The sequence below is a fragment of the Mobula hypostoma genome, chromosome 7 (assembly GCF_963921235.1).
Source record: "Mobula hypostoma chromosome 7, sMobHyp1.1, whole genome shotgun sequence".
NCBI classification, from domain to species: Eukaryota; Metazoa; Chordata; class Chondrichthyes; order Myliobatiformes; family Myliobatidae; genus Mobula; species Mobula hypostoma.
In genome coordinates this window covers 173,384,041-173,397,953 of record NC_086103.1, presented here as the reverse complement: position 1 = coordinate 173,397,953, position 13,913 = coordinate 173,384,041, and the positions used below count along the sequence as shown (strand labels likewise).

Genomic DNA, 13,913 nt, shown 5'->3' with positions numbered 1-13,913 from the left:
CGCCGAACTGATGTTCCCAATCTACCTGCATATTGAAATTCTCCATGAATATCGTAACTTTACCATCTGAACATTAATTTTCTATCTTTCATTGTAATTTGAATCGTACATCCTGGCGGCTGTTCAGAGGCCTGTATATAACATCCATCAGGGTCTTTTATCCTTGCAGTTTCTTAACTCCATATACAAAGATTCTATACTTTCCAGTCATATGTCACCCCTTTCTTAGGATTTGATTTTTTTTTTACCAACTGAGCCAGACAATACTCCCTGTCTACCTGCCAGTCCTTATGATACAATGTGTATCCTTCAATGTTAAACTCCAGACTATGATCTTATTTCCGCAACAACTCAGTGATGCCCACAATGTCATACCTGCCAATCTCTAACTGTCCTACAAAATCATCTACTTTATTCTATAGACTGCGTGCATTCAAATGTAACACCTTCAGTTTTGAAGTCATCACCCTTTTTGATTTTATCCCCATTTTACACTTCAGCTCATCTGACAGACTGCAATTTCACTCCATCATCTGCCTGTCCTTCCTCACAGTCTCACTACACACTGCATTTAGTTGTTACGTCAGCTGCCTTATCCGTCGCCTTATCACTCTGCTTCCCATCTCCCTGCAAAATTAGTAAGATCTCTCCCCAACAAATCTAGCAAACCTGCCCACAAGGATATTGGTTCCCCTCTGGTTCAGGTGTAATCCAGCCTTTTTATAATGGTCATACCTTTCCCAGAGGACATCCAATGATCCAGAAATCTGAAACCCTGTTCCTGCCACATTCCCTCAGTCACACATTCATCTGATAATTCACCCTTTTCTTACTCTCACTGCTGGCTGGTGGCGTAGTGGTATCAGTGCCGGACTTCGGAGCGGACGCTCCCGAGTTCGAATCCAGCTGGCTCCCTTGCATGCTTACCATCCGTGCGGGATTGAGCGTCGAGCTAGCAACTCGGCCTCATAAAAATAAGAAAGCCTGCTAAAAAAACGCTGACAAATGACGGCGTCCCGATGACTCCACTCGGAGTTAAGGGCTTTCTTCTTCTTCTTCTTACTCTCACTGGTGAGATTGCTGTCAGGCCTGATCCTGCTGACACCTCCCAGCCTGCAACCGTAGCCTCTTCCAAGTCTCCATCTGATTCAACTTCTGCTCATCCCAGACTCATCAACTGCAGCCTATTTAAACCCAGTTGTCATCTGCAGCCCTTGTTCACTCATTGAAGCAGCCAACCTCAACCAGTTGCTCCTAGACTTCACTCTCCCATCCTAAGGTTCACTTTGTTGCCTTTTGTGTTTAGTTTCTGCTCTCTTCTTTTGTGGCCCCTCATGGCTTGTTATTTTGCAGTCTATTATCAAAGTTATTGTTCATTGCTGAATCATTTCCACTGCTCTGCCCTTGGGTCAGACCTGATAGATGGAGTGAACCAACGATTGACCAAGCAGATACTGTCACCTCAAGGAAGTCGTCTGCTGACACGGGCACATTATACAGATGCAGCAAGAAACAATTCACCATCTGTCCGCCATTTTCATCCAACTCTCCGCCTTGACGCGGGAAAACCGCACCAGTCAACCACCTCTCTCTGAGCCTGGATTCCCGTACTCAAACGTTTGATAGATCTCCCACCTGATGCCGCAACTTCCTGTCCCAGTGCATCTTACACTTTGACCCTCCATGTCTCCGTATTCTATGTACTGGGTCGTCGTTCTCTTGACTGGGTGAGCTCTGACTTTGTCCACGGCAAAGTGGGACAATAAACCTGCCATATGCAACAAATATGAGGATTTTACTGCTGAGATGTACTGTCTCAGGAAGTGGAAGGAAAGAAGTGGATCTGATGCTTTGCCTACACAAAGCCTCACTCTCTGTTGGGCATGGACTAGATGGGCTGAAGCACCTGTTTCTGTGCTGTAGTGATCTGAGACTATGAGTGCGAACCCTGATGATGTAATTCTCTTTTGCCGACACCATTAAACAAAGAGTGACTGTTTTGAGGGAAATTGATTTCAATCCTTGTGTTTCATCACGCAGGGCAGGATGATTTTGGTTTCAATCTAGAAGATGCATTAAATGAAGATCCTGCTAAACCACAAGGTATGTTGGAATGATGTTATTAATATTAAGCCATCTAGCACAGAAATTGGCCTCTGGTGACCATCATGTAATCCATCTATACTAACCTTATTTCCCAATTCTTGGTCTGTGGTCTTCAATATATGGTCTGTGGATACAACAGGGTCTTTTAAGACACTCTTAGATAGGTACATAGAAAAATAGGGGGCTATGCGATAGGGAAATTCTAGGCAGTTTCTAGAGTAGGTTACATGGTTGGCACAGTATTGTGGGACGAAGGGCCTGTAATGTGCTGTAGATTTCTATGTTCTATGTCCACCCCTACCATCCACCAATTAAACAGTGAATTGGACTTGCAGCATTCCACCTTAACAATATCCAACAGGGTCTTGCGATCATTATCATGATCCTCACTTTGCCTGGTCACCCGGATCACTGCTGAGGTGGGAACTCATCTGCCGGACCATCTTCCTGCCACCTCAGCTGATTTCACCCCATAAATCCCTGAATTCACTGAAAACCCTGGACCTCACCAAACCCCGCAGGAATACCACAACTTAGCCTTTGCCCACAGTGAAAGGAAAGCCAGCACCCAGCTAGTGCAGGATTCTTCTTTGTCATCGGTTCTTTGTCCCTGCGTCAAATACCATGGATTCAACTAAATCATTATTATGAACTGCTACCCTTTCTCCTTGATGGATAGTGCATTTGAAACACTCCACAGGGCCGGATCTTCACCAACTTGACAGGAAAGGGGCAGAAGCCAGAATGAGAAGGTGGGGCAAGTGGAAGTAATGATGAGTGGAGCTTAGTGAGGGGGAGGTTAGGTCAGTAGGGGAGGAGGGGGTGAAGTGAGAAGCTGTGAAGTGATTGGTGGAAGAGATAAAGGGCTGGAGAGGAAGGAATCTGATAGGAGAGGAGAGTGAACCATGGGAAAAAGGGCAGGAGGAGGCGTGCCAGAAGGAGATGATGGGCAGAAGAGAAGTGAGGAGGTAAGAGGAGAGCTAGAATGGAGAATGGAAAATGGAAGGAGTGGAGAGGAATTACTAAAAGTTGGAGAAATCGATGTTCGTGCCATCAAGTTGGAGGCTACCCAGATGGAATAGAAGGTGTTGCTCCTGATCCCTGAGGGTGACCTCAGCATGTCATAAGAGGACCAACATAGACATTATTTTACGTCTCTGTGGATCAGTATCTTTCCTGTCTGATGCCTCCGCTGATACACAAAAACAGAGAGGAGGCCATTTAGGTATCAGTGCCTGTGCTGGCCCTTCGATGGTACGTTGTGCTCGAGACAGTAAACCTACCATATGCAACAAATATGAGGATTTTACTGCTGAGATGCACCATCTCAGGAAGTGGAAGGAAAGATGTGGATCTGATACTTTGCCTACACAAAGCCTCACTCTCTGTTGGGCATGGACTAGATGGGCTGAAGCACCTGTTTCTGTGCTGTAGTGTTGTGAGACTATGAGTGCGAACCCTGATGATGTAATTCTCTTTTGCTGACACCATTAAACATAAGAGTGACTGTTTTGAGGGAAACTGATTTCAATGCTTGTGTTTCATCACCCAGGGCAGGATGATTTCGGGTTCAACCTAGAAGATGCATTAAATGAAGGTCCTGCTAAACCACAAGGTATGTTGGAATAATGTTATTAATATTGAGCCATCCGGCACAGAAATCGGTCCCTGGTGACCATCATGTACCCATGTATACTAATCTTAGTCCGTGGTCTTCAATATTTGGTGGGTGGATACAATAGGGTCTTTTAAGAGACTTATAGATAGGTACATGGAGCTTAGAAAAATAGAGGACCACATGGTAGGGAAATTCTAGGCTGTATCTAGAGTAGGTTACATGGTTGGCACAACAGTGTGGGCCGAAAGGCCTGTAATATGCTGTAGATTTCTATGTTCTAATATCTTGCCGTTTCAGTTGCTTATCTAGTTGTGAGAGTAAATTGCTCTACCTTCCTGTCAGACAGTACATTCCAATTTCCGAACTCCCTCCAGGCGGGGGAAAGTTCTACATCCTGGGATAAAGATTATACACTGTGTGGGAACCTTATTAGATACCTCAACTGTCTAATAAAGTGGCCACTGAGTGTATGTTTGTGATGTTCAGTTGCCCGTCCACATCAGGGTTCCATGTATTGTGTGTTCACAGATGTTCTTCTGCACACCACTGGTGTAATGCGTGACCATTTGAGTTACTCTTGCTTTCCTGTCAACTTGAACCAGTCTGTCCATTCCCCTCTGACCTTGTTCACTAACGAAGTATCTTCACCCACAGAACTGCCAATCACTGGACGTTCTTTGCTTTTCGCCCCATTCTCCGAAAACTCTAGAGACTGTTGTACATGAAAATCCCAGAAGATCAGCAGGTTCTAAGATTCTCCAAACCACCCTGAACTGATCAAGTTCAAATTCAAGTTTAAGTTTCATTGACATTCAACCATACTCCTGTCAGGATGCTGTTCGTTGACTTTAGCTCAGCATTTAATACCATCATTTCCACAGACCTGATCAATAAGCCTCAGAACTTGAACCTGTGGACCTCCCTCTTCAACTGGATCCATGACATCCTAACCAGAAGACCACAATCTGTGCAGATTGCTGATCGTAACTCCTCCTCACTGACAATCAACACCGGCGCATCTCAGAGGTGTGTGCTTGGCCACTGCTCTATTCCTTCTTTACCCATGACTGTGTGGGTAACTGTAACTCAAGTACCATCTATAAATTTGCTGCTGATAGAATCTCGTATAGAGATGAGAGTGCATGCTGGATGAGATACGCCAGCTAGCTGAATGGTGTTGCAGCAATAACCTTGCCCTCAATGTCAGTGAAATGAAAGAGCTGATTGTGGACATCAGGAAGGGTAAGAAAAAGGAACAGCAACCAATCCTTATAGAGGGATCAGAAGTGCAGAGAGTGAGCAATTTCACATTCCTGGCTGTCAAGACCTCTGAGGATCTAACCTGGTCCAAACATATCGATGCAGCTATAAAGAAAGCAAAACAGCGGCTATATTTCATTAGGAGTTTGAAGAGATTTGGTTCGTCACCTAAAACACTGGAAAACTTATATACACACATACACACACACACTCACACACACATATATACACACACACACACACACACACACACAGTGGAAAGCATTCTGGCGAGCTGCATCACTGTCTGGTATGGGGGAGGAGGGGCTACTGCTCTGGACTGAAATAAGCTACAGAAAGTTGTAAAATTAGTCAGCTCCATATTGGGTGCTGGCCTCTGTAGTATCCAAGACATTTTCAAGGAGTGACAAGCCTCAAAAATGTGACATCCATTATTAAGGACCCCCATCACCCAGGACATGCCCTCTTCTCATTGTTACCATCAGGGAGGAGGTACTGAAGACTGAAGGTAGACACTGAGCAATTCAGGAACAGCTTCTTCCCCTCTGCCATCCGATTCCGAAATGGACATTGAACCCATGAACGCTACCTCACTTTTTTTTCTGTTTTTTGATATATTATTTCTGCTTTTGCACTATTTTATTCTATTCAATATACATACATGTCTTACTGTAATTGATTTACTTATTTTGTTTTTCTTTCACTATTATCTATCTTGTATTGCTGCTGCTGCATTAACGAATTTCATGACACAAGGTGATGATGAACCTGATCCTTATTCTGATTCTGTTTCTGACATAAAAGTAGCCAAAAGAAGCTGTGCTTTTCTGGTGTGCAGAAGAGCATCTTTGAATGCACAGCACGTCAAATCTTGAAGCGAATGGACTACAGCAACAGAAGACCACAAACATGCATTCAGTGGGCACTTTATTAGGTGGAGGAGGTACCTAATAAAGTGGCCACAGAGTGTAAGTGTTCTGTCAAAAAATTTTCTGAAACAAATTGAAATAATTACAAACTTTTCACTTCCAGAAGCTAGTGACTTTGATCTTAGCGACGCTCTCGATGATGACTCCCATGTGCCAACAGGTGTGTATTCTTTTACTAAAATTGTCTATTTACAGAGAAACACACATCGAAGTTGCTGGTGAACGTAGCAGGCCAGGCAGCAACTTTGATGTGTGTTGCTTGAATTTCCAGCATCTGCAGAATTCCTGTTGTTTGCGTATTTACAGAGAAACATCTTCTTACCGAAAGTCGATCAATGCAATGTTTCTTTGCAGCCCAAACTGAGGCTGCTCAGCTTATAGTGTCCAGACCAGTCAATATAATCATAAATACAAGAGATTCTGAAGATACTGGAAATCTTGACAAACAAACACAAAATGTTGGAGGAACTCAGCAGTTCTGAAGGCATCTATGCAGGGAATATGCTGTCAATATTTTGGGCCGAGGCCTTTCATTACAACTGGAGAGGAAGGGGGCAGAAGCCAGAATAAGAAGGTGAGGGGAGTGGAAGTAATGATAAGTGGAGCTAAGTGAGGGGGAGGTTAGGTCGGTGGGGGGGGGGGAATGAAGTGAGAAGCTGTGAGGTGATTGGTGGAAGAGATAAAGGGCTGGAGAGGAAGGAATCTGATAGGAGAGGAGAGTGAACCATGGGAAAAAGGGCAGGAGGAGGTGTGCCAGAAGGAGATGATGGGCAGAAGAGAAGTGAGGAGGTAAGAGGAGAGCTAGAATGGAGAATGGAAAATGGAAGGAGTGGGGAGGAATTACTAAAAGCTGGAGAAATCAATGTTCATGCCATCAAGTTGGAGGCTACCCAGATGGAAAAGAAGGTGTTGCTCCTGATCCCTGAGGGTGACCTCAGCATGTCATAAGAGGACCAACATAGACATTATTTTACGTCTCTGTGGATCAGTATCTTTCCTGTCTGATGCCTCTGCTGATACACAAAAACAGAGGAGGCCATTTAGGTATCAGTGCCTGTGCTGGCCCTTCGATGGTACATTGTGCTCGGGACAGTAAATCTACCGTATGCAACAAATATGAGGATTTTACTGCTGAGATGCAGCATCTCAGGAAGTGGAAGGAAAGAAGTGGATCTGATACTTTGCCTACACAAAGCCTCACTCTCTGTTGGGCATGGACTAGATGGGCTGAAGCACCTGTTTCTGTGCTGTAGTGATCTGAGACTATGAGTGCGAACCCTGATGATGTAATTCTCTTTTGCTGACACCATTAAACATAACAGTGACTGTTTTGAGGGAAATTGATTTCAATGCTTGTGTTTCATCACCCAGGGCAGGATGATTTCGGGTTCAACCTAGAAGATGCATTAAATGAAGATTCTGCTAAACCACAAGGTATGTTGGAATAACGTTGCTATTATTGAACCATCTAGCACAGAAATTGGCCCCTGGTGACCATCATGTATCTATCTACACTAATCTTATTTCCCAATCCTTGGTCTGTGGTGTTCAATATATGGTCTGTGGATACAACAGGGTCTTTTAAGAGAAACACTCACAATGCGCTGAAGGAACTCAGCAGGTCAGTCAGCATCAGTTGAAAGGATTAGTCGACGTTTCGGGCCAAAACCCTTCGTCAGGACTGAAGGAAGAACTTTGGGGAGGGTTTGAAGAATGCTGGTAGTTGAAAAAAACAGTAATTTTTAAGACCAAGGGGTGGGGGAGGGGAAGCAGGGAGGTGATTGGCAGGAGAACAATAGTAGAAGGAGGCGGAACTATGAGGGAGGTGATGCGAAATAGGGATAGAGGAAGGGAGGGGTAGGGAATTACTGGAAGTTGGAGAATTCTATGTTCATACCAAGGGACTGGATGCTACCTAGACGGTATATGAGGTTTTGCTCCTCCAACCTGAGTTTAGCCTCATCATGGCAGTAGAGGAGGCCATGTATGGACATATCTGAATGGGAATTGGAAGCAGAGTTGAAGTGGGTGGCTACCGGGAGATCCTGTCTGTTGTGGTGGACGGAGTGGAGGTGCTTGACGAAGCGGTCCCCCAATCTGCATCGGGTTTCACCGATGTAGAAGAGGCCGCACTGGGAGCACCGGATGCGATAGATGACCCCAACCCCTTAGATAGGTACATAGAGGTACGTAGGTACATAGGTACATAGAGCTTAGAAAAATAGAGGGCTATGCGGTAGGGAAATTCTAGGCAGTTTCTAGAGTAGGTTGCATGGTTGGCACAGTATTGTGGGCCGAAGGGCCTGTAATGTGCTGTAGATTTCCATGTTCTATGTCCACCCCTACCATCCACCAATAAAACAGTGAACTGGACTTGCAGCATTCCACCTTAACAATGTCCAACAGGGTCTTGCGATCACTATCATGATCCTCACTTTGCCTGTTCATCCGGATCACTGCTGAGATGGGAACCCATCTGCCTGCCACCTCAGCTGATTTCACCCTGTAAATCCCTGAAGTCACTGAAAACCCTGGCCCTCACCAAACCCCGCAGGAATACCACAACTTAGCCTTCGCCCACAGTGAAAGGAAAGCCAGCACCCAGCTAGTGCAGGACTCTACTTTGTCATCAGTTCTTTGTCCCTGCGTCAAATACCATGGACTCAACTAAATCATTATTATGAACTGCTGCCCTTTCTCCTTGATGGATAGTGCATTTGAAACACTCCGCAGGGCCAGAGCTTCACCAACTGGACCTACGGGGGTCATGCAACCCAATCCGCCTCTGCCAGAGGGTTGAGTGGAACATGGCATTCATAACGCCCACTGACCACTACAAATACTTGGTCTAGAATACTTGAGAAGGGATGTGATGCTGAGGCTTTATAAGGCACTGGTGAGGCCTCACCTTGAGTATTGTGTATAGTTTTGGGCTTCTTATCTAAGAAAGGATGTGCTGGCATTGGGGAGGGTTCAGAGGAGATTCACAAGGATGATTCCGGGAATGAAAGGGTTATCCTATGAGGAATGCTTGATAGCTCTGTGTCCATACTCACCGGAATTTAGAAGGATGAGAGGGGATCTCATTAAAACCTTTCGAATTTTGAAAGGCTGAGACAGAGTAGACGTGGAAAGAATGTTTCCCATGATGGGGGAGTCTAGGACAAGAGGGCACTGCCTCAGGATAGGGGAGCATCCATTTAAAACAGAAGTGGGGAAATTTTTTTAGCCGGAATTTGTTATCACAGGCAGCTGTGGAGGCCAGGTTGTAGGGTATATGTAAGGCAGAGATTGATAGGTTCTTGATTGGACAAAGCACCAGAGGTTACGGGAAGAAGGCTGGGGAATGGGGCAGAGGAGAGGAAAAGGGATCAGTCCAGCAGCCCATATGTTTCTCAAGCCTTCATTGACAAGATCCTCCAAGCCATACTGCACAGGCACAGTACGTGCGCGTCTACCTTGATGACATCCTCATCTTCTCTAAGAATCCCCAACACCATATCTGTTCAGCCCTTCAGTGATTCTTCGAAAACCAGCAGTACCGCATGTTAGAAAATGCCAGTTCTATGCCCCAGTCTTCTCCATGCTGAGTTATGTCCTTTCACCCCACGGTATAATTATGGACCCAGAGGAAGTGTGCACTGCGGTTGAATAGCCACGGCCATACACTCTCAAAGAGCTACAGCGCTTTTTGGGCTCCTCTGACTTCTACCACCATTTCATCAGGAACTATCCTCTCACCTCCCTCACCAAGTCACCTACCTGGTGGATAACTTGGTTTGCTTTTGAGGAGCTCAAGAGGTGCTTCTCCCGCCTCTCCTGTTCTCCACCATATGAACCCTTCCAGACCTTTTATGGTAGAGGTGGATGCATCTGACGTGGGCAGCAGGTCCATCCTCTTCCAGCGAGGAGTGGTTAGAAAGACAGAACCTTGTGCCTTCTTCTCACACAAGTTCAACTTTGCATAGCACCGTCATGGAGTGGAAGACGAGGAGCTGCTTGCTATAAAATGGGCCTTTGAGGAAAGGAGACATTGACAGTGGGAAGCACTGAGCCCTTCCTGACCTGAACTGACCACCAAAACCTCATATCCATACAACAGACCCACCAACTCAATCCACATCAGGCTTATGGGGTCATTTTTCTTTGAACAATTAAACTTCATCATCTCCTACTGTCCTGATTCCAAGAACACTAAGGTGGATGCCCTGCCACAGCAGTTCGGCCCAGATGAAATGGAGATAAACTCTTAGCCTATCATTCCATCTTCTCATATCCTCACCCTGATCACCTGGGACCTTGAGAACCAGATCCCCCAGGTCCTACAGCATGAGCCTGCTCGGGCCAACACACCTAATGGCCCGATGTATCTGCTGGTGGCCGTGCGCTCTGGTGTGCTCCAGTAGGCTCATTCCTCTCCCCTCTCTGGATTTTCTGCGACGCCAGTTCTGGTGACCCACCATGATCACAGATGTACTTCAGCTTGTCGCTGCCTGCTCTCAGTGTTTCCAGTACAATTCATCCAACCGGTGGCCCCCTGGGTTCCTGCTCCTCTCACTAGGGACTTCATCGTGGTGTTGTCACCTTCCCTTGGGGGCCACGGTGATCACGACAGTGGTGGACCAGTTCTCCAAGTGACCCTCTCCGAGCTTCCACCAGCCGCAGGGATGGTGGACCTGGTTCTCCCACATGCAGTTTGCCTCCACGGTTTCCCCCAGGACATTGTGTCAGACTAGGGCCCATAATTCGCTTTCTGCTTTGGGCAAGGCTTTTGCTCCAGTTTCTGCAGCTCAGTGAGTTTGTCCTCTGGCTATCATATGCAGACCAACGGTCAGTCAGAAAGAGACAATCATCAAGGAGAGGAGTTTCTGTGATGCATCACCGCCTCTAACCCTCCCATGTGAAAGAAATATCTGCTCTGGGTTGAGTTGTCCCTCAATCTACACACTTCCTCTAACATGGTATGTCATCCTTTTGAAGTGCTTCAAGGATACCAAACCCCGTTGTCCATTGCGGAGGAACCCATGGTGGAGGTCCCGACCACCAGGACTCTGGTTCGCTGCTACCAGAATGCTTGGAGGAGAGCATGAAGGGCAAACAACCGGCGGCTGGGCTGGGGAACGTGTCTGGCTGTCCAACTGAGATCTGCTCCTGCACACACGCTCCCTCAAGCTCTCGCCCTGGTCCCTTCAAGATCACCCATTGCGTCAATCCAGTAAATTACCACCTCCCGCTGACACCTCAGAGTCTGCACAGGAACCACTCCTACAGCCGGCCTCAGACTGCCCAGGATGATCTGATGAAGAGTCATGGCACGAAATGTCGTCTGTTCACTCTTTTCCATAGATGCTGCCTGGCCTGATGAATTCCTCCAGCATTTTGTGTGTTGCGTAGATCTCCAGCATCTGCAGATTTTCTCCTGTTTGAGCCAGGATGACCTGGATGAGTCAAGTGAGACTCAGCGATGAATGATGGATCCAGGTTGCAACTGGATGGCACCCAACACCTCTCCTCTGGGCCATACCCTTCCCAGTGGACCAGGTACGACCCCGCCCACGGCACCATGAATCCAGCAACCGATAAACTGCGGACATTGGACCATCCTAGGATCGTAAGGTGCAGGCTCAGGTGGGTTGAGTGGCCCACAGATAACGGGCTTGTGGCAGGACACGTGGAAGGTAGGTGTGATCCTGAGGGACAGTGGCAGCTGGTTCGCTTTCGAGGAGCTCAAGAGATGCTTCACTTCTGCTCTAGTTCTCATTTGTCTTTCCTGAAGAAAAAGACTGTGTACATTGACCTTATCTATACCCCTCCTTAAGATATTATACACCCCTATAAAGTCATCCCTTAGTCACCTATGCTGCAAGGAATAAGTCCTAGCCTATCAAACCTCGACCTATAACTCATGCCCTTGAGTTCAAGTGTATGCAAGTAACTATTACCATTCATCTTTCAGGTAATGACAATGGATTTGATCTTAACGATGCTCTCCGAGATGATACTGTTAAGCCCCCAGGTATGTATTGATAAGGAATATCTGCACACGTTGATGGCGAATAGCTCATTAATGCCTTTTTGGGTTTTGTTACTAAATGTACAAGAAGGCAATAATCAGCTGATGGAGAGTTTATTCCAAAGCTTTCTTATCTGCTGCTGGGAGAGGGAGGGGACTGTGTGGCCTGATGGAGAGGGGTGTTTGGGGTGGACTACTATGAAAATCATACCCTACTCACCTCAGAAAAGGTTTATTAAGCAGACCAGAAAAAATAACTGCCTGGTTTGCATGTGTGTGACAAGAAAGAAAAGCAAAGAAAATTAGTTTAAAATAGTTTGCAGAGCGGGATTGGAAAAGGACAAGGCTTACGTGAAATATAAATCCATGTAGAGACAAGATGAGCCAAATGTTCTAATCCCGCTGACCCCTCTCTCTCCACAGCACAGTTTCAATCCCCAAATTTATCCCACTGTCCCATTCTTTCTCCACAGCCCACTTTCAATCGGCAAACTAATCCCACTGTCCTACCCTCTCCAATAATCCTGAATCAGTCCCCAAATTGATCCCACTGCTCTGTTCTCTCTCCACAGCCATTTCAATCCCCAAATGAATCCCACTGCCTGACCCTGTCCAATAATCCTGAATGTCTCCAAACTAATCCCACTGCCCTACACTCTCCCAGTAGCCCCATATTAGTCGCCAAACTGATCCCACTGCCCAATCTCTCCCCCACTACCCCATTTCACTCCCTAAACATGCACAAAACTCTGGAGAAACTCAGCCGTTCAGGCAGCATCTATGGAAAGGAATAAAGAGTGGACGTTTCAGGTCAAGGTCCTTCAATAGGAATCATGGAAGAAAGTTTTATAAAGCAAATTGAAGTAATTATAAACTCTTCCTTTCCAGATGCTGATGGATTTGATCTTAGAGATGCTCTTGATGACAATCCTGTTAAACAAACAGGTCTGTGTTGTTTTATTTGAATAATCTGATTCATCTGGTTTGAAGAAAGTGGATTGGTGATTTGTTTTAGAGTTGTGGAATAGGAGATTGTTCTGCCATTTTTATTTTAGCTACCCTAATCCCAACCTCCAAAGATCAAAGTAAATTCATTAACAAATTATGTATGCCATATCCAACCATGAGATTCATTTCTCTGCAGGAAAACAAAGAAACCAGGAGAAAAAAGAGACACACATTCATAACAAAGACCTCAAACATCTTATGGTTATAAGGCAATGACTGCTCATGAACCTGGTGGTGTGGGGCCTAAGACTCCTGCACCTCCTGTCCGGTGGTAGTAGCAAGAAGTGAGGGAAATGGGTCAAACGCAACCAGATGGGATGGGCTCAGGTAGGGGATCTTGGCTGGCACAGGGTAGCCAAAACTGGTTTGTTTTCTGCTCTCGGACCTCAACACTTTAATCTGGCTTGACGTCCGGCCTGGCAATGGTCAGCCTTCGTCCACTTCAAGGTGCCATACCTGCATTCGTGGGAGTCAAGTTCACTAAATCTTTCAGGAGAATGTAAAATCACTAGTTCATTTAGACGGTTCAAAAGTAAGTTCCTTCAAAGAAGATTACAGGCTGCTGATTGCAGTTTGTTCAGAAGTATATCTAATAGTTTTCTGAGCTACCCACAAAGTGTCGCTCAATATCGCCAGTGCCATCATGGATTCTAATGTCCAGCTCTGTTCTCTGCAGAACACAACTCATCAAATACACATCCAAGTAGATGTGATGAAGGGCTCATTCAGGTAGTAAATTCCTGAATTTCCTGAAATATCGTTAAAATAACGAGAACCTTTCCTCTAACACCTGAACCCATTTTTTGCGTTGACCTTCCCTGGTTTTTAACCGCTGTATCAAGTTATTTCCTACTTATTCTCTCCCGGCCACAGATAATTTTATTCAACTCATCATGTGCAACATTTATACCACATCCAGTAGACACAAAAATAGATGAGCTGATGTTTTATTTCTGTGCTGTTTGTGGAATGTATTCTG

General features: G+C 45.8%; 1 protein-coding gene across 4 annotated transcripts in view; it reads left to right on the top strand.

The window, feature by feature from the left end:
• The window catches only part of LOC134349762 (CD99 antigen-like protein 2), an 80,003-nt gene that overhangs the window by 42,183 nt on the left and 23,907 nt on the right, over window positions 1-13,913 (top strand). For 3 of the 4 annotated variants that reach the window (XM_063054597.1, XM_063054596.1, XM_063054595.1), the window contains exons 4-9: window positions 2,041-2,103; window positions 3,659-3,721; window positions 6,017-6,073; window positions 7,285-7,347; window positions 11,870-11,929; window positions 12,815-12,871. In XM_063054597.1, coding sequence (XP_062910667.1) covers window positions 2,041-2,103; window positions 3,659-3,721; window positions 6,017-6,073; window positions 7,285-7,347; window positions 11,870-11,929; window positions 12,815-12,871 — 363 coding nt within the window. The remainder of the gene's footprint in view (window positions 1-2,040; window positions 2,104-3,658; window positions 3,722-6,016; window positions 6,074-7,284; window positions 7,348-11,869; window positions 11,930-12,814; window positions 12,872-13,913) is intronic. The other variant, XM_063054598.1, reaches the window with a different exon arrangement.